Raw genomic sequence first — 22,020 nt, 5'->3', positions numbered from 1 at the left:
AAAAGAGAACTTCCTGACTTAATAAGTACAGGTGGGATACTCCAGTGGGTCCATGACCTCTCAAACCTGTTTCTGAGTGGCATTTGTGCTGTCAGAGTGATCATTGATAGTGGAAGCATCAATCCAGTGACATATGGTGCCAAAACTGACACTGTAGTGATAGATATTAATATAGGCCCCTGTGTTAGGCTAGATACACACTATCAGGGCAAAGTCAGCATCTTCAAGGGCTGATCCAGCTACAAAAATTGCAGTGTCAGTGAAGGCATAGGTTGAGGAAAAAACTGTCAAGAATTCCGTGGATCCAGAAATGGAGTATGAGAAGGGGCACTAACATGCCTTATCTGAGCCCCCGGCAGTGCCTCTGACAACCTTTGATAACCAGCAGCAGCAGAGGCAGCAGAAAGGATAATTCGGGGCATAGCTGGCCTTCAGAAATCAGGGCAGGGGAAATACCTCTGCCTGACTTTTTCACCTTCAATGTTGTAAGCTTAACAATATCAGACAATGTATCTGAAGCATATAGTCATTTTCTGTACAGATAATGCATTTTGGTACAAAATGATGGATTTACCTAAATGCCAGGAGAAGCCAAAATATGTTTACATTTTTTTAGTTATAGAGAGCAAACTCAGTGCAAAATATTCCTTAGGGGAACTAGCAACTGAAATAGCAGAAGATTCCCCTGAATCCATTACAGTTAATGACAATTCAATAAGATACAGGTTATGTTGCTAGTCTCAGTACATACACTGGGATTTTGTGAATTCATCCCAAGACAAATTGGGCAGCTTTGAGTGTTGCAGATGTCCCCCAAACAAGGGGCAGTTTGTTAATCTATCTTGAGGGGGAATTATCTTCCAAAAGGCAGAACTAAGGAACAACTGTTCCATGTTAAGAGATGAGGAAGACAGTATATCCAAAGAAAAGAAGAGATTCTACACGAGAATTTATCAAAAAAAAAAAAAAGCAAAGCATGTCTAAAGTTTACAAGAAAAAAGATCGTAAAACAATTAGATTTGTTTTTACTCACTAATCATTGAAAATTCATAGGTTCGCAGCTTCTTGTTAATCTTACAGCCAAGGAGACCAGACTGTTTTTTAAAAGTTGACAAATATCTGTCCTTCAATGTCTTACTTGGATACATGACATCACTATCATTTCTGGAAAACTTGGCTAGGTTTAAAAAGGCCACCTAGCTCATTACCCTAGTAACAATCTAGGAATCTAGGAATCTATGACAGGTAAATGCTCTGCTTGATATATTACACAAATGGGGATGTTTTGGGTTAGGTATCTCTCACTCCATTTCAAATTGCTGAAGTGGTACTAGAGGTTTAGGTCCCCAGAGCAGGTGTTCACTTTACCACAGGTTCTGTTTAGGTGCAGGAGTTTGTTAAGTGCTTGGTTATATGTAGCACAGAAGGCTAAGCAGAAATCACTCCTTGGGAGTCTATATGATGCTGTCTTTAATCTATCAGAGTAGCTAAGGGTACTGAGACCTGAAATATTTTGGCGATGAAATGTCACAGTCTCATGAGTTTTTTATGTGTTTAATGAGGTATAAGCCAAAGGAAACATGATGGGTTTAATAAGTCACAAATAAAGTTGGACTATAACTTCTTTGGAATGGCCTAATAAGAGAGGAATGAAGTGAAACCGTAACATCTTTGGATTTCAAGAAGATACCATAAAGGATAAGTTGTGCATCTTCTCAAGGTCCAAAGAGATTATTGTCCCACTTTATTTCCCCCCTATTAAAGTTAAAGTTACCCACTGCACTCAACAGCCAGAAGCCAGGCAAACCTAAGATACAGGTCAGCCAGCCAACTGTGGATCATTATTGTGCATTAAGATCGCTTGAATGACTGTCACTGCATGTTTTAATATAATGCATAACACAACCTTATGCTGCACTCTACTGTTGCAAAGTTAGGCTGCTGAGGATAAAAAAGATGGGTACTTTCAAAGCCCTCTTTGTTAACTGCAGGTTGCAATTCGAGTTTATGCATTAGGACCAGTAAATTTTTGAACCACACATTTGCAGTGAGGCATACCTGCATTCAGGTAGAATTGCATTTATTTTTTTACAGATTATGCCAGTTGAGTGACATGATGACATCTGAATTTAATGCAGTCAGGCATTAGGTTCTGCAACAAAAAGGTGGATTAAGTGGGTAGAAGATGTTATGTCCATGTCATCTGACTAATTAAATCACCAAAGAGAGTGAACTGGTAGGGATGAACATGTTGCAGAAGCACCATAAACTATACAGCCTGAAATTAAATTTAATAGATAGCCAACTAAGAACTGCAAAGTGAGATGGGTGCGCCAGAGGTGTAACAGTGCAGTGAAGTTTGAGTAAGAGGAACTTCTTAGCTATATTACATGTGGGTTGGGCAATTACATTTCTGACCTAAAATTATATGCCTGCAGCTGACATACTAAGAGTGAGTCCCTGGAGAAAAATGCAAAACTGTGGAGTAACTGCGCATTTGTTTCACTATTTTTACCACTGAAACTCAGTTCCACTCATCAAACCTTATTAAAGGAATGCATTAAAAATATTATGTTCAATCTTGCACTGGCATCTTGATTAAAAGGGTCTCTGAAAGCAAAACTGTGGAGTGTATTCACAAGAGTTGCAACGTTAAACTCCCTCACCCCCCCCACACACACACACACACACACACACACACACACAGTCACTCACTCACTACAAATCTATGGACTGCAACTAAGCAAATACCTAAACTTAATATTTTAGAATTAGTCTTCTTCCAAAGTATAGAATGAAAGCTGTTTTCATTTATAAAATCAATATTAACAAATAAGCTCTTGTAATGCTGATTATCAAGAAGCTTCTAGTCATTTTTTCTGACCAGTTTGGTGCAACATGTTTACAGCATACCTGTTGAAAGCTTGGACAGTGTTCATCTGGTAGAAAAGTGCTGGTTCACAGATCATATTGTGCCTCTGACATGTTCGGATACATGAGTCATTTGGATATCCAAGCTTCCGGATCAGAGTGCTGAGTGGAGGCCAGGTAGGAGGGGGATCAGAACAGAAATCCTTGGAAAACAAACAAAAAAAACTCCTGTAAATGTCAGTGTGATGAGAGAAGAAGGCAAGTTATCTATGCCATCAGTTCAACTGCATTTAAGTTTTCGGCTGTGCTACTCAGAGTTAAAATTATACCCTTATAAAGCACACTGCTTGCAAGTCCCAGACTGGAGTTCAGCCAGCTAGTGATGGATTATATGATAAAGGATGGAATTTTGGGTAGGGCTTATCCAAAATGGAAAGGAGGTATGGATGTTCCCATAAAGGTACCATTAGTGACTATACTGCTTTGATGTTTAATGTAAGGGTGGAGTTAAGAACACATAGATAAACATAGTGGTGTGGGATTTCAGGTGACTTGATTATGATGAAATGAGAGAGAAAATCAAAGAGAGAATCAAAAATGAGACCTGCTATATGACACAAACTAAGGGAGCAAACAAGCTATGGGAATATGAAAGGGGTCCAGCACTCATAGTTATGGACAGGGGTTTGAGAAAGAGAAAAAAAGAGAGGGAAGAAGCCAGTGTAGCTCATCAGAACATACAGGCTATAAATTAGGGCAAAACCTGGGGCAAACAACAGATGGAAGGGAGGAACTTGACAGGTGGAAGAAGAACACTATAAGAAGGTAAGCAGGAGGGTAATAGTGGAATTGAGGACAGTAAATATATATATGGAATTGGCAGATGGGGACAAGAAAAGGAACAAAAGTTTCTTTAGTTATGAAGAAGAAAGATATAAGTGAGTGACAGACTTAAGGCTGAGCAAAGATGAGAGGGAGATCATGGAAGAGTTGAAAACAATTCTAGCTATTGAGTGAATATTTTACTTTATTGTACAGAAAGTAAAGCAAAGGAAGTGTGCCATAGCTGCAGGGAAACAATACAGCATAGGGTAAACAGTAGGCTTACACAAGGACAAAGGGGGATAAGAAGGAGAGAGAGAAATGGCTGCAATTATGGAGGACTACCACAAATACCAGATAAGCTGCCTCCCAGAATCTACAAGAATCTGACCAATGTATTCAGTTACTGCTTCACATTTCCTTTTCTAATGGTGAACAGTTGGGGCACAGTAGCTAGCTGGTGGGGCATGTAGGACATCTGAAGACCCTCCAAAAACAATACATTATAAAATGCTTGGTAACAATTCATCTTCAGTCCATTGTTAAACATGGTTCCCTATATTTCCATATGAACAAAATAATTAATGCTACAGTGTAGTAAGGTGCACAACACAGATAATAACTAAATTTATGTTCAAGGATTATGATTTGGAAAAAGTGTTAGTATGCTACTGTCAAAGGAATAAAAAACTTCAAAGACCAATTCACGTGCGGTTCAAGCAAAGCACTCTTTATTTCTTGCTGCAAGGTGACAAAGCATGTAGAATACAGGGTTTGTCCAAATTGTTATGGTTTGACTGGTTATACTTATGCAGTCTTCTTCCTGTCACACAGAAAATGTTACTTTCTTTCACTGACGTAATTAGACACAGCTTTCTGTATGTTCACACAGCTTTCTGTATATTCTACAGAAAATGTTGCTAGACTTTTTGCTGACATGTTCAGATTCAAAACTCACTATGTGTTACATAGAAAATGTTACTTGGATTTCCTGCTGATTTGACTAGATCATTGTTAATCATAAAAAACATTTGAGAAAAACAACCTAACCTTGAGGCTTATTTTTAGTCTCTTCAAACATTTCAGTTCTTCCATTGTACTGTCTTAACATAGGTGTTACATTTTGTCTATGTTCAAGGTATTTTGCTAGCCTTAGTACAAGTAATGCTGACTACGGTTTAAACTTTCAAGCATTCATTGTTTTCTGTATCAATAGTTTCTAATAGTTGCATGTATTTCTCACAGCATAAGCAGAAAATCAATAAATCTTTGTTAAGTCTCATTGACACTAATAATAAATGAAACACTTCTTATTATTCTCATGACATTAGCAAAAATCAAATCCTTTCTGTTAATTTCCATAGCACAATCAAATCATAACTGCGCATGTTTTTAATGACATAACAGAATTGGAATGTCTCTAGCAGCTCGTGCAGATTCATGCCGTGTGAACAGAATAAATGTATTAACTCTTTTTAATCCTTGAATGCACTAAGCATGTATGTTGCTATTACATATTTTTCTAACATTTTCCCTCCTTTTAATACTTTTATTCTATTTTCAAAATAAGCATAAACCGTTTTTTTTTCTTCACCTAACCTCTTCCAATTTAGAATTTGCAATTAAGAGAGTCATTCAGTTTAAACTTATGAAAGCATTTTCAGTTCTTTAACAGTTTCTCAATTTCAGCACCTTGGTACAAGGTTTCTGAAACTGACACATCAATAAATTCTTTAATCAGTCTTTTCATGCATGGGATGCAGCAGCACACACACACATCACCAGTAGGATCATTCCTACACAGATGGCAATCAGGATGTTCATCAGGATGCTGCCCCACCCCCCCAAACAGTTTCTGGAAAAAGTCCATCAATGGATTCGGTCCTGGTCTGGTCATAGCTGACACTTGCTGAATTACCTCCAGATGATTGGCTATCTCGTGTTTATGGTCAGGAATATAAGAACAGCATTCTTCTTGAATTAAAGCGCAAGTACCTCCTCTCGCCGCTAGGGTGAAGTCGAGAGCCATGCGGTTTTGAAGCACTACAGTTCTCATGGCAGTCAGTTCATCAGTCACCAAGTCTAGGGCAGAAAAAGTTGCATTACTCATTATTTCAAGAAGTCTAGACAATTTTCTCAGTTCCCAGATCGATTTTGTTGCTCCATACGCTGGCAATACACCTGCCCATGAGATGATGGTATCACCCAAGTCCATATGCGACAGTCCATTTTTCCCTAGGCTCACAGCATGATGATTCTTCCAGCCCGCATTGATTTGTCCCACTGGATTGACAGGCTTCTTGATTTCTCGTCGAACATTCCGAATCTTCCCTTGAGGTAAAACTGAAGTGTGTCGTATGGCCGGAACCAGGTAGCCCAAATAACAACTGCCGGACCAATTCTCAGGTAACCACTTATATGCTTTTCTACCACATACAAAGTAGCAATCTTCTACTTTGGTGGTAACTTTACTATGTCCTGGTTCTGGATGAAACATTTTTTTTGTCTATCATAGACAGTTGTCTATAAAGATTAGCATTATGTTTAACTTCATCAGTTGTCCTATGCATCGGTTCAACAAATGAATCATAGCTTGTGTTGCAATAGGATCCTGAGTTATCAGTTCTATTATAGCATCTATAAGGAACAGTCACATTGCAATTGCTCCAACCTACTTGAACTGTATCATTTTTGTAAAAACACACAGTCCCCTTCTGCCGAACAGACAAGTGCAATGCTACCGCATCTTGTAATGTAACATCTGATGTATCGTGGACTAAGTTTTCCCAGGTCTTGTTGGCTCTTAGGGGGACTGAAGTTAACAATAACCCCCTGTATGCTGTTGGCAAAGCTGTGCAAATCCAGCAATTCGAAACATTGAAGGTCTCAGTATACACATAATTAATTGCTTGGTAAGTGTTGAAGTTTGGGTGCCACTCTGCGTACAACTCTGCACGCTTGTTTAGTCCAATCTGTGTGACTGGGAAAAGGAATGGCCACAACAAAATGATTATTGCCATTGATATAAACAATAGAATGGTCATGCAAAAATTCCGGAGAAACGGTTCTGTATTCCTGTTCTCTGCATTCCTGTTCTCTCCAACTCTTTTAAATAAGTACAATCGAATCTTACTGGATTCTGTCATCTTTATTTCAGACACGTGTTCTTACTCTCTGCCCTAATAGGACCTTCAGCACCAATGGTTTCTTCACTGGGTTTGAGACGGATCAGTTCCTATTGATCTGACCCCCCCTTTGCAGCTAGACTTTGTGCTGAGTGCCCCGATGGAGAGGTAAGATTTTTGTCCAGTTCAAAGTTCTTGACTAGTTTGCAGTGCATCAGATGGATCCACGAAGCCCTCTCGGCTATCGTGACTGCAGTGGGTGACTTCGGTGATGACCAGTTCTTCTTCTTTATTTTCTTCACCCAGATCCAATTTCCAGGGACCACTGTCACTTCCGATGTCCCAGTTTGTTCTTTATCTGTAACAGAATTTAACTGCAACAAATGTTTAGAATTCAACAATTTTCTCATATATTCAGCTAGTGTATAGTCTGCCTCCTGATCTGATGACATGAGAGGTTTCCACTGGGGCGTATAGTATGCTCTTCCAAAGATTATTTCAAAAGGCGTCAATCCTTTTGCAGTCGGAACAGTTCTCATGCTCAGCAGTGCCAAGGGCAAACAATACACCCAATTCTTCCCCGTCTCAGCTATTAACTTTCTTAACTTGGTTTTCAATGTCCCATTATTCCTCTCAACTAGCCCTGCAGATTGTGGGTGATATGCACAATGATTCTTCAAAGAAATACCAAAATACTTGCTTAACTGCTGTATGGTTTGATTTACAAAATGTGTACCATTGTCACTGTAGATTCTTTCCGGTATGCCAAATCTAGGGATGATTTCTTTGACAAGTACTTTTGCTACTGTGGCTGCATCGGGATTTCTGGTTGTGAATGCTTCTACCCACTTGGAAAACATATCTACAATGACAAGGCAATACTTTTTATTTTCACATTTGTTCAATTCTATGAAATCCATACAGATAGTGTGAAACGGATATGGTGGTGTAGGGAAACTCCCTTGCTTGGGCTTTAATGCCCCTTGTGCATGATGTTTGTTGCAAATTTGACATGTCAAACAAAATTTTTAAGAGTAGTTTGCAAATCCGTACGTTGTGAACACCTGGTTCACCAGCTGTACTATCCCCCCTGTTGAGACATGGCACTGCCCATGGCTCAACAAAGCTGCATATCTAAACAAATTAGATGGTAGTATCGGTTTCCCTTCTTTAGAGATGTACAGCCCCTTTTCGAGGATTGCTCCTCATTTTACCCATCTTTGTTTCTCAGCTTGCGTAGTGAGTGTCTGCATTGTTTTTAACATTTCTAAGTCTAAAATCTCACAGGGTTGTAATTCCTCATTCAAAAGAAATACTTCTGTAGCTGCTTGTTTTGCAGCTGTATCAGCTCTCGCATTACCTTTTGAAATCTTATCTTGTTGCTTGGTGTGAGCTGTGCATTTACAAATAGCTACTTTCTGAGGTAACTGAATAGATTCTAACAGATCTAAAATAAACTGCGCATGACTGATAGGTTTGCCAGTAGATGTTATCATTCCTCGGTTTTTCCACTGTTGCGCAAAAGCATGTACAGTAGAAAAAGCGTACTGGCTGTCAGTAAAAATGTTTACACATTTACCCTTTGCTAAGGTACATGCCTGTGTCAAGGCAATCAATTCTGCTGCCTGCGCAGATAAGTTGTGTGGTAAAGGTTTTGTTCTATAATCTCAGTATTAGAAACTACTGCATATCCTACTAGGTTTTGTCCTGCAGGACCCCTCTTGCACGAACCATCCACGTAGTATGTCACCTCGGCATCATCCAAGGGGACATCCGTAAGATCTTTTCTAGGTAGTGTCTTTTGCTCAATTACCTGTAGGCAGCAATGTGGTGTGCCGTCTGCAGGGGTCGGGATCAAGGTGGAAGGATTTAAAGTCATGCACCGTTCAACTGTCATATGAGGTTGGCTCAACAATATAGTCATACAGGAAAGATGCCTAGCAGGGGAAAGATATGCTACCTTTTCTTGTAGTAAAATAATCGTGACTGCATGAGGCACTCTCAAAGTGAGAGGGTGGAATAAAACTACTGAGGCAGAAGCCTGTACTGCCATTGCAGCTGCAACCACTGCTTGTACACAGTGGGGTAAGGATCGTGCCACTGGGTCTAGTTGTGATGAATAGTAAGCAATGGGGCGTTGCTTATCCCCATGCTGTTGTGTCAGCATTGATGTCATGTAACCTTGCTTACAATCTACAGTTTGGAAAAAACGTTTATGATAGTTTGGTAATCCTAGAACTAATGAAGACGCTATTAACTGTTTCAGTTTGCAGAAAGCAGATTCTGCTTCTGGTGTCCATTGTAATAAATCTTGCGCTGCCATAGGCTTTTTATATATCAGGTCAGTCAGAGGTACAGATTCCAAGGCATGATTTGGAATCCAGCTCCGGCAAAAATTAGTTGTACCCAGGAAGGACATCATTTCCTTCTTGGTAGTGGGTTTTGGTGCTTGCAAAATCGCTACTTTTCTGTCCTCATCTAATGTTCTACCCTCCTTGGATATTACATATCCTAGGTATTTGACTTGTTTTTTCCAAAGCTGCAGCTTACTTTTATCTACCTTGTGTCCTTCAGTGGCTAAAAATTGTAGAAGTGCTATGGTATCTTCTCTACAATCCTGCTGGGTAGGGGCTGCCAGCAAGATGTCATCAACATAAAGTAAAATCTGACTGCCTCTTGGTGGGGTGAATCCCACCAAGTTACTTGCCATTTCTTGTGAGAATATTGTTGGACTTTCACAATATCCCTGTGGTAGTCGCGTATATCCATACCTTTTCCCCTGAAATGTGAATGTAAACCAATACTGGCTGTCAGGGTGTATCGGTATCGAAAAGAACGCATTGCTGATGTCTACCACAGAAAAATACTTCTGTTGAGGTTTTAAATCGTTCAACAGGGTGTGTGGGTCTGGCACCATAGGTGCTCTTGGTATTACTGCGTCATTTACAGCTTGTAAATCTTGGACCATACACCATTCTCCATTTTCTTTCTTGACTGGAAACAAGGGTGTATTACATGGTGAATCAGGAGATTCTATCAGCATCCCCTCCTAAGTAAAGCTGCTATGATAGGTTTGATTCCTGCCTCTGCATCTTTTCTTAAGGGATACTGTCTTTTTTGTGGTCTAAATGCTGACTTTGGCATGATAGTAACTGGTCCCGCTGTACGGATAAATCCTATATCTGATTTTCCTGTTGACCAGAGAGTTTCTGGTATATTTTGTAAGGCGTTTTCTTCCTCCTTTATCAGGAGTGTTAATCAGCTGTCCTCACCAGACTGTAAGTGCACAGCTGGGTTGGTCTGAGTTATCCAATTTAACTTCTGCATTTGTATTCCTTGTATAACTGACTTCTGTTTCATCTCCAGTCCTTTTTAAACAAAAACTTAGACTTCACCTTACAAAACACTGGCTATGTCCCTGCCTTAACCCAGACTGAAACCTGATATTCGATTATTCCTAGTTCCCCTTTATCTCTGTAACTTCTGCTACCCTCTATTTTACTTACTCACTTCTCTATCTTTTACCCCTCCTTTATACCTTCTTCTGTTTATATTACTCAGTTTACTGAGGTTTCAGTTAAATATCTATTCTACTTCCATACTGTCTCTTCATGTCCTTCTCTCTTTCTTATGATGTTTTCTATGCTAAATAAGCTATACTTGTGTTTTGCCTACAAGAACAATGAGTACATTATTGTACAAATGTTAATTCTGAATACAATAAGTTTCATATAATATATGTTTTGTTTTGATGTTTTCTCTTTATTGCATCTTATGTAATTAGTTACTATGTCTTTGTGGAGCTTTTCTCCCCGGGCCTCTGCTGAAAATGGAAATAATTCCAGTTGGACTAGCCCGGTTAACAAATGTAAAATAAAATAAATAAAATAAAATAAAATATTCCCTGCTCTGACAGTTCTAGTTCTGTCTGTTTTTCCCATCTCATGACTTTTTCTCCTAGGTCTGCCCATTCTATATTTCTGTTCTTAGTTAAGCTAACATGAGGTAATCTATTAGATTTGTAAAGTGCATAGAACTCCTGGGGCAATGAACAGCTAGCTACACTGTTACCTTCTGTGTCCCAGTATAAGTTACGCAATATTAATCTGTTTGCATGATTCTTAAACAATTCTTGCTCATATTCTTTGTCAGGTCCTGGTTTGTTACAATAATACAGGGTACAGTGCAACAGATGTTGCTTATCAATGTCAAGGGAGGGGAACTTGCTGATGGCTACATTCATTAACTCTTCGGTCACAGTCCCTGGACCAGTCGTAACCAAGTCCTGGCTGTACCAATAAAATGTTTCACCCTCCGGTTGCACTGCAAAGGTATCAATTTGTCGCTGTGCCTCCATACCCTGCAAGGTTGGGACTACTGCTATACCAAATAGCTGCATGAGGTCTCTGCCCAAGAGGTTTACTGGGCATTTTGCAGAAACAACAATTTTACTTTCTTGTGTCAATCCTGAAACTGGATCAGTTATTGCAATGTTACGGGAGAGGGGCTCCCGATACAACTGTCCATTAGCTGCTTTGACTAGTGTGTAATCAGGTGATTCTGTGTTTTCTGGCAGTTTGGAGGGATGTATCAGGGTTCGTGATTCCCCTGAGTCACACAAGAATTTGACTTCCCTCCCTTCTACCAGGAGTGTAATTTCTGGTTTCATGTCTGCTAAATAGAGCTCCAAGCTCAATAAGGCTAGGTCTAATATTTCGTTTTCTTCATAGTCAGTTACTTCTTGCACTTCCTCTACTCCTTCTATCACATCCTCTACTCCCTCTATTATCACATCCTCATTTGTCCCTTCTTCGCTAACCCCTTCTAGTGATTCCTGACTACCATAAAGTCAGTCCTCACCCTCTTTGTCTTCTGTTGTTGCCTTCTTGTTTTTCCTGCAATCCTTTGCCAAATGTCCCTTTTTGCCGCATTTGAAACATTCCCTTTTCTTTTGCCCTTCAAAGTCCTCTGATCACTGATCAGATTGTTTGTTTCCCTGGACATTTTTCTTGCCCTTCTTCCCGGACTGTACTACATAAACTTCTGCTCCATCTTCTACTGAAAATACTTGAGCTTTCTTTTTCTTTTTGCTATTAAAATGCCTCTCAGCATGCCTAGCATATTCAAGCAATGGTTGTAACCTGCTTGTACGATGATCTACCATGTGTTTTGTAATAAAACTGCTTACAGGTGCAATACTGCCCTTTAAAAATGCATTTTTCAACTGCTGTTCATATGAGGAATCTTGTCTTTGATCTTCAGGAACCTGCATTCCACAGTGGTTACTAAAACACTCTAACAATCTAGCAAAATAATGATCAACTGTTTCACCTTCTTGTTGGACGCATTGATTAATGCAAGTCCAGTCTGCCCTAGGCTTCCATTTTTCAGAGATGCGGTCTGTAAGACCTTTCACTCTGGTGTCTAATTCTGCACTGCTATGTGGGAGGGCTCTTTGTGCAGCGTCACGGGGATTCCAGTTGCCACTAATCATGTGCCAATCCGGCCCCACAATTTGTCTAACTACTTTTTCTACCTCTTCTCCGTTTAGGTTATAACTGAGCCTCATTCCTTGTAAATCTTCTAAGAACTTTCTAAAATTAACTTTTGGATGGGGGATTCCCTCAATGGCCTTCCAGATATCTTCCGGAGTCCAAGGTCTATACACAAAAATAGTTGGGTCCTAGCCATCTCGACCTGCCTGAGGGTTAGGTACTTCTATGAGTGGGCATATTTCTTCTTCACTCATAGAGCATAGATTCTTAACCATTTGCCTCAACGTGATGCCTTCATCTGAGTTACCTGCCTTGGTTTGAGACCTGGTCTCGATGGGATCTCTAATAAACAGTTTTATTTTTACAACACTTTTATTTCCAGTGATCATGGGATATAGTGGAGGTGGGCTAACCGGTTCACTTGCTTCGTATTCCAGTAAGGGAGGAGGAGGATGAGGGGCTGACGCTATTACTAAGTTATTATCCTCCCTGTCTAAAAACATTGCTTTTGAATCTTTATTCTTTTGTTCTCTACGATTTACTTCCTCAATCCATCTGTGTGCCTGAGGAATTCCTAATTTGCGTTGCTTTTTTACCCGACCTTTGGAATCAGTTTTGAGCTGTTTGATAAGCGAAGATTTTTCTAATTTTCCCTCGAATTTGTACTTATTAACCCATTTTGAATGGTATTTAATATTGTCAGTGCGCTGCGACTGCATGTATTTCGCGTCTTCTGTTAGCAGCGGATTTCTGGGTCTTTTTGTGCAATTATTACCCATTTTGTTCTACCTTTTGATTGTTACGTAACTCTCCTTATTTTTACGTGGTACCACAATTTTGTTTAAAGTCTCTTCAGAATGACTACCTACTTATTCTGTTTCTCCTGATCTATGACAAGACAGTAATCTTTTCTGTCCATGACTTGTAAGAAAATACAGTCTAACAAAAACAATACATGTCTAGTCCCTGATCTAAAACAGAAAAAGCAAATTCACCTTACCTGAACCCACGTGATCGATCACCAATTCGGAGACCCGTCCTTCAGTCGCAGATCAGAAAGTGGCTGGCCTCTTCTAAACGACAATTCAGTTGGAGGACTTTCTAATAATAAGAATCCGATTGGACTTTTCCCCCCATATGGTTTCAACCACCTGGCCCGTCTGATCCGAGGCGAAGTGAGGGTTCCGGTCCGAAGGACCAATTTTGTCAAAGGAATGAAAAACTTCAAAGACCAATTCCCATGCGGTCAAGCAAAGGTTCATAGGTTGATACTAGGCTATCTGCCCTAGGGCACTTACAAGCCTAGCCAGAGTGTGTTTAGCTTTGGCCACCCTTTTTAGATTAGTTGACTGTAAAGCACTCTTTATTTCTTGCTGCAAGGTGACAAAGCATGTAGAATACAGGGTTTGTCCAAATTGTTATGGTTTGACTGGTTATACTTATGCAGTCTTCTTCCTGTCACACAGAAAATGTTACTTTCTTTCACTGACGTAATTAGACACAGCTTTCTGTATGTTCACACAGCTTTCTGTATATTCTACAGAAAATGTTGCTAGACTTCCTGCTGACATGTTCAGATTCAAAACTCACTATGTGTTACATAGAAAATGTTACTTGGATTTCCTGCTGATTTGACTAGATCATTGTTAATCATAAAAAACATTTGAGAAAAACAACCTAACCTTGAGGCTTATTTTTAGTCTCTTCAAACATTTCAATTATTCCATTGTACTGTCTTAACATAGGTGTTACATTTTGTCTATGTTCAAGGTATTTTGCTAGCTTTAGTACAAGTAATGCTGACTACGGTTTAAACTTTCAAGCATTCATTGTTTTCTGTATCAATAGTTTCTAATAGTTGCATGTATTTCTCACAGCATAAGCAGAAAATCAATAAATCTTTGTTAAGTCTCATTGACACTAATAATAAATGAAACATTTATTATTCTCATGACATTAGCAAAAATCAAATCCTTTCTGTTAATTTCCATAGCACAAGCAAATCATAACTGCGCATGTTTTTAAGGACATAACAGAATTGGAATGTCTCTAGCAGCTCGTGCAGATTCATGCCGTGTGAACAGAATAAATGTATTAACTCTTTTTAATCCTTGAATGCACTAAGCATGTATATTGCTATTACATATTTTTCTAACACTACAATGTTACAAATAAATTCAGTAGCTAACAATACAACAGAAGTGGGAGAACGTAACAAAGACATTTATTCCTTAGTAAAATGAGAAAAAGAATCCCATAACACAAATTCAAGAACAGTAGGTTGTATCTATTTTGTACTATTAGAGATTTGGATTTAGTTTAAAACTTATTTCAAATTTTGTAGCAAAAATACTGACAGACATTTTCTAAACCAATAAAACACTCCCAGTATGAATAGCAGTAAACTTCTCTTCCCTTAAAACTCTTCTGTATGGAAAATGTATCTGGCAATCCACAGGAATCCTGCTGGGATATGTAGACAAGCAGCATATAGTGAGTTACAAATTAGTAGTAATGTGAAGACTGCAGGAATTCAAAAGACAAATGTGTAATGCATTTGCTATTAGCATGCGAGAGCCCACTGGACTCCTATCCCTGGTTAGGAGCAGTCCAGGAGTACTGTCTGAAGAAATGACTCGGTCTAAGTCATACAAAAGACAAACAAAGAGTAAGGGAGTCAATCTCTGTACTACAGAAAGCATCTCATTAACAGCTTATAGCATTACTCATCTGCCTAAGTACCAAACTGCTGTAGCCCAAACACAGTGTCTTTCACACCTGTATGCCTGCAAAAAATAGCCAAATTAAAAATACACTCATAGCTAAAATAGTACTATAGACATGTAGACTTCATGCTGTTCAGTTTATTCCCAGCTAAATAATAAACACACTGTGAATATTCAACAAAGAGAAGAACCAAAGGATCATAAAAAATCCAAGGAATATGGTTCATATGATGATGCACTTTTTATACAATCAATTCCTTTATTTAGACCATAACTACTCTACAATGCAGGCACCAAGTATTAACATACACACACACACACACATCAATTACAGCCCATTGTATGACTGTTTATGTGTCAGATGTTTGCTTGTGATCAAATGAATGACAAATATATAAATGAAAAGAGGCTACTAGCCTAGTGAGACTAACCTAGTCAACAAAGAATAAATAAAGAAGTAAGGAGTGTTATTTCAATTTGCTGTTGTAATAACCATACAGAGAAAACCATTGTATCCTCCCTGGTCTCTCAACTTCTTAGCCCAAGCATCAGAGGCAAACAACCAAAATCAGAATTAGATTTTAAATACTGGTCTTACATAATTTGAAAGTGGTTAGCATAACAGATTTTGCATTAACAACCATTTTCTGAAGTGTTTGAAATTTGAAACTCATGTTTGTCATTATTTAGTGACTGCAGAACATAACACTTTGCCAGAAAGTTACACATAGTAAGAGGAACAAACCATAAATATGAGGGAGAAAGAAAAGAGACAGTTGAGAATTAAACCTTCTGCATGCACACACACACATGTGCCTCTTCTCTCTATTTCTGTCTCTGATACACACACCAGTTACAGTAACGTGCGACTATAGACCTGAGATATTGCTCAAGATCAAGTAAATAAATAAATTCATAAATAATCACCCAGAAATGTATCTTAGCTCATTGCTATCAGAGCCATACAATGGATTTCCCCTCTGCCATCTCAAATTCTTAACTCAAGAATCAGAAATAAAGATAAACTCAGGAAAAGATGTCAAATATTTCTCTTATACATACAAAGGTATTAGAATAACATGCTTTGCATTAGCAAGCATTTTCTGAAGGATGCACTCACAGGCCATTGTTTAATGATTGCAATCCGCAAAAAATTGCCAGAAAGCTCAACATTTTGCAAGGAAAAGACTAAAATACCTGAAAGTTTTAATTTTTTTTTTTTTTTTTTTTTTTGCTCAAGAGTTCTGGACAAACCCAAAAAGACCTGGGGGTAAATTTTAAATATTATTTTGTGTTTTTGTTAAAAAGCTAAAGCTACAGGACAAAGTGTCTCTTTTCAGGAGTGACACAAGAAGCACTGTGTGGTTAATTGACTTGCTCAAAGTCACACAGTAACTAAACAGAGGTGAAAGGATTTAAACTGTATTTTTAACTACAGGAAGCAGTTTATTAATATCTCACAGCCTTAAGTGTCAGATAATTCCAAATCACTTGAAACATTAAAAGAATAATGTGCTGCATGGGCATGCATTTTCTGAATAATAACAATTTTAAAACTGTAATGACTAGCATTACTGAATGTCTGAATATAATCCTCAGTGATTTGCCATAAATTACTTAAAAAGGTACAGGGCATACATATGAGGCAACATCAGACACAGATATGAGGCAGACTACTGTACTTCATTTAAAAAGTTATTCAAACAACGGGTTTTGCATCAAATGCATTTTCTGAATAACAAAATCTTTGAAACTCTAATGACTATCACTACTGATTGACTGTAAACCTCAATGACTTCTAACCTTCAGCAATTTTTCAGAAAATGGAGAAATAAGTGAACGCCTGGTAGGTAGTGTAGAGCATTAATGCAGTAAGCTCTTAATGAGGTGCTTTCCATAGTCAAGGGTTCAGGGTTTGATTCTTTTTACCTCCATTTGCATTTTTGTGTGACTTGTAGCAAGTCACGTAACCAGACAGTGCTCCTAAAATGTTGTCATTAACAAGTGTAGTATAATAAAAAGTGAAAAAAATGGTTTTCTCTACCAGTTCTTTGGATCTCTTGCTCTCAGATGTTTTCATGATTGATTGATTCAAGGCAGTTCTTGGCAGGCTGTATACACAAATAAACACACACACACACACACACACACACACACACACACACACACACACACACACACACACACACACACACACACACACACACACACACACACACACTGTATCTCTTCCTCTTGGTGTTTGGTCTCCTAGTGGAGTATAGGGCCATGGTCATGTGTAGTAGAGCGTGGTAAATCTGAATGTGTAGCCACGTGGCTGTTGCTTCCCCCTCATCCAAACCCCCCTCCACACACACACACACACACACACACACACACACACCTAATTTATGCATACTAATCCCATGGCCACATAACCACAACAAATGATTATAAACTATAAATCATCATTCTTCAACAAGTTATTACCAGAGTTAATGGCAAAACAGGTATGACACTTGTCTTTAGTACAGAAGACTGTGTGTTCTTTTCCTACACTAGTTAAGGTGACTGCTGAAACTGCACTCCTGAGTATATCATCCTTTGGAAGAGATGTTAAACCATGTTCCCATCTGCATGAGTTGGTAGTAGCTCAGCTGGATATAAAAGATCCTATGGCACCTACTGAAACAAGTAGGAGTCCTTTATTTTACACAACATAAAAAATATATTATTTATATATCCACAAAATGTACATATTTACAGTCACATACATACACATTTCTATTTTTTTACTACTTACCTTTTTTTCTTATAACTTTCTCATTGATATGTTTCCATAATTGGCCCCCACTCTCCTTCTTTTACAACCACAATCTAATTTTTTGCAATTTATTTCCCGAAATCCATTTTCCATTAAACAAAATTTCATTCAGTCTTTCATTCCAAATAACCCATATTACATAAAATAACTTCTTATTCTACCTTTCTTACATATTTTTTCTTCTTGTTCTTATAATATCAATACATCATAGTCATATATATATATATATATATATATATATATATATATATATATATATATATATATATATATATATATATATTGTTTGTGTTATTAGTATTCTCAAAACTTTTTTCTTCACACAACTTTTTCCAGAGTTTCGTCATTTTTTATATTTCAAAAAAACATGCCATGTTGTCTCTTCCTCCCCACAAAATAAGCACACTCTTTCAACTTTCTTTTTATGTAACTTATTCCCCTTTCCTGGTTACTTATTTATTACCAGACTCTACAGGATATCTTGATACACAACTTTTCCTGACTTTAATTGATTTTATAATTTCTTCTGGTAAATTTTTCCATGGATTTACATAATAATATTGTATCATCTCATTGGCATACTGCACCCTTCTATCTTTCTCTACATTATCAGTTTTTATTTTCCATGTGAGTATTTTTTTTGATAATTTTTAATTTCTTTGTTTACATATTTTTTTTCTTTTTCTTATACTCATCATTTCCCAAAACTTTTTGTACTTACATTTAAACATTCTCACTGTTAGTTTATCCCACATTCATTCTCTTGCTTTACCCACTTTAAAACTTTATAAAAGTTTAAAGAAGCAGAATAAACAACTGTATTTAGTAACCTCAATACCAATTACTCTTCTGTCATAGACAAATTACCTCTTGAATCAGTTTATTCTTGAATCCCATATAAAAGACAACACTAATCACACAATTTATTTTTTATATTTTATGGGATCATATAAACATTTGACATATATGCTACTTTCCCATTCATAAAGAATTCACCAGATAAAACATTTTCCTGAAAGCAAATTTATACATCATCCACAGAAGACATACTGCTTTCATTTCTTTTATCAAGCCCTCCCATTGCATCATAACTCCACAATTTTCCCCATATTTTATCCCCAGCAAAGACTCCTCATTCATTAGAAAAATACGCAACCAAATTTTACATCGCCCAACCCTTACTTTTATCTTTATTGAAGGTCATTCCCATCTCGTTTAAACATCCATTCAGACAAACCATCATTTCTCACATCCACATTTTGGTCTTAGCTAACTATCTCCCCTGTGTATGCCAAAACTAATAGAATTGCCACCTCCTTTTGCAGCACATATCGAACATTTGTTTTATTTTATTAGCTACTTCACTCACTATCATGTTCATTGCCAGTGCACATGGTATTCCACTCATGGGACATCCTTGTCTTATACCACACTGCATGCATATTTCTTTACTCAGCCACTCAGTCACTAAGACTCTCACTCTACTATTTTGATATACTGACACACACACTCCCCTAATTCTATTACCTGTTCCATACTTCTCCATCACATCTCACAAAACATCATGTTCTACTGTATCAAATGCCTTGCTAATATCACCTACCACATCCTCCCTCTTTCTTATAACATGATCCACAATTTCTCTTACAACCAATAACAATTTTTGACATCCCTTCCCTTTCATACCATATATACTTTCTTCCATAATATCCCTCATCCTTCCTTCCGTTCTCCTCTGTGTTATTCTCATAAAAAATTATAATCCGTGTTATTTGTTGTGATGGGTAACAAATTTTTTATTTCATTCTGCTCATCATTCTTTCATATAAATTTTAATAGCCCACTACATAACTTGTTATAAACCAACCCTTCCTTCAACCATTAACTCAGTATAATTACAAAATACTCTCTTAGCCTATCCACTCATTTCTTATATATTCAATATGCTACACTGTCTGGGCCTGATACTGTATCAGCATTTACTTTCCTATGAAGGTCATCCATTTCTCTAACAGTAATTTCTTATTCAAATTCTTCCTTAACTTGTTCTGGATTTTTTTTTTTACTTTCCATTTTCTTTCTTTTTTTACTCTTATACTTATCTTACACATGCTGTACTACAATACAGTAATTTCCTCTTGTATTATTTTTATCTATCCTCTTACATTTTTAATTTCCCTTCATTATACTAATATCTTCCTTTGCTATTTTACTCAAATATGCATGTACCTCCACTCTTCTCCCTTGTAAATGATATATCTACATAGCAGTAATGCCCTGTTTTTCTTGATCTCTTTTATAAATTTAATGCCCTATATCATAATTTTCTCTCTTGTATTATTCTTTAACTTATCCAATACATTTCTATAAATTTCCTAGACTTCCTTTCTTCCTGCTGTAGAAAAAAATACCTTTATATTTCTTTCTAAATTTACTCCACCATTTAGACCAGTTTTTATAGAGGTCCTTCATGGCATTTCCATAACAGCAATACTTTCCAGTCTTCAGTAACAGCAATATTTTCCAGTTCTCCTGTAAACTCTCATTTTCTTGTTATTCCCTTTCCTATTTTAAAATACAGCATTTCAAACATCACCTCCATCCATATTGCTAATAGGTCTGAAAGCCCATCACAAGTGCATCACCATGTACTACACCCAAACCTTCTGGCAATTAAAAATAAACAATTTCAAATCCAAGCGCTCGCCTTCTATAAGTCCATTGGCTTTTGTTCCACACAGTTAATTTAACACATTTTTACATCTTTTCCACTCTTTTTGCATTTTCTCCATAAATCACAATTAAGGTCCTGTGAACTTTTGATTTTCAAGTTAACCACAACAGTCTAATATTTGATAAAACAGATTATCTCTTTCCCTGCTAGTTATATATGTATATAATATTATAATTCTATAAACATTTTATCTCCACCTCACATCCACAATAGTTAACCTTTCCATCCTTACCAACATTACATCTAGTATTTTCACTATTTTTACACAACCTACCCATCCATGACAGCATTAATTTCCTAAGTTCCATGTTATATTTCTACCCCATAAACAGAACAGCATCCATGTCAGATTTAGCACACCATCCAGTATCTCTGTTCTTTTTACAATCTTAGTAATGCTCTTCACATTTACTGAAAGTACTCTAAGGTTGTTGAGTTTCCTTCTTTTTAAGTTTATGGGAAACATTTTTAATTCTGTTTTACTTTTACTCTTTCCCCCAAAGTAATATGTTTTCCTGGGTTTTTATACATATAGTCCTTGATCCTCAGTATCAGATTTTTTTCCTCATGTCCATGACTTTAGAAGAGTAATCGTTATCAAATTTGATTTGATACTGTTTAAACCACAAAGGGGCTTTCCTCCAGGCAGTTTTCTTTGTCTAAATAAGATAGAAATTTTATTATAATAGCTCTAGGCAGGGATGAAGATGTTGAAGTTGCCGGTTTACTTACGGCTCTGTGGGCCCTTTCTATACCATAACAAAAACCTTCCTTCTTCTTCTTCTTTCAGCTTTTCCTGGTTAGGGGTCGCCACAGCAGATCACCTGTCCACTCATCATTGGCAGTGGAGTTTTATGGTGTCAAGTTGCCAGCCCAGCGCCCAACCTTCCACAGAAGGCAGACACACGCACACACTCATGCCTAGAGCCAATTTAGAGTGTCCAATCCACCTACAGCATGTCTCTGGGATGTGGGAGGAAACCGGAGCACACGGAGGAAACCCACGAGACCACGGGGAGGACATACAGACTCCACACAGAAGGCACCCCAGCCAAGAATCGAACCGGAGAACCTCTTGCTGTGAGGCGGCAACTCTAACCGCTGCACCACCGTGGCCGCCCAACAAACAAAACAAAAACCTTCCTGTTATCCCAAAATCTCAATAATCCAAGAATTAAAAAAGTAATCATGTCCTCACCTTTTGTTTTCTCTGGAAGACCAAAAAATTCTTATATTACATCCTCCTTCATGATTCTCTACGTCATCAATTTTGTTAAGAAGGCAAGTGTTTTGTTTGAGAAGAAAGGCAGTATGACAGCCCTCTTCTTTCAGTCTTCCATCAATATCATTTAATGAGGTTTCTATGTCAGATATTTTGGTTTGTTGCTGATGAAGTATTTCCTTAAAAACAAAAACTGTCTCAGTATCAGATTTTTCACTGCCT

General features: G+C 37.7%; 1 protein-coding gene across 5 annotated transcripts in view; it reads right to left on the bottom strand.

The window, feature by feature from the left end:
- Window positions 1-22,020, bottom strand: part of LOC122816448 (alpha-1,6-mannosylglycoprotein 6-beta-N-acetylglucosaminyltransferase B-like) — a 950,232-nt gene that overhangs the window by 15,448 nt on the left and 912,764 nt on the right. For all 5 annotated transcript variants that reach the window (XM_044089252.1, XM_044089250.1, XM_044089253.1 and 2 more), the window contains one exon: window positions 2,914-3,074. In XM_044089252.1, coding sequence (XP_043945187.1) covers window positions 2,914-3,074 — 161 coding nt within the window. The remainder of the gene's footprint in view (window positions 1-2,913; window positions 3,075-22,020) is intronic.

This window comes from Protopterus annectens, chromosome 12.part0 (assembly GCF_019279795.1).
Source record: "Protopterus annectens isolate FY-2018-M chromosome 12.part0, PAN1.0, whole genome shotgun sequence".
Classification (NCBI taxonomy): Eukaryota; Metazoa; Chordata; order Ceratodontiformes; family Protopteridae; genus Protopterus; species Protopterus annectens.
The sequence above is the reverse complement of the archived record's forward strand: the minus strand, read 5'-3'. Positions and strand labels throughout refer to the sequence as shown.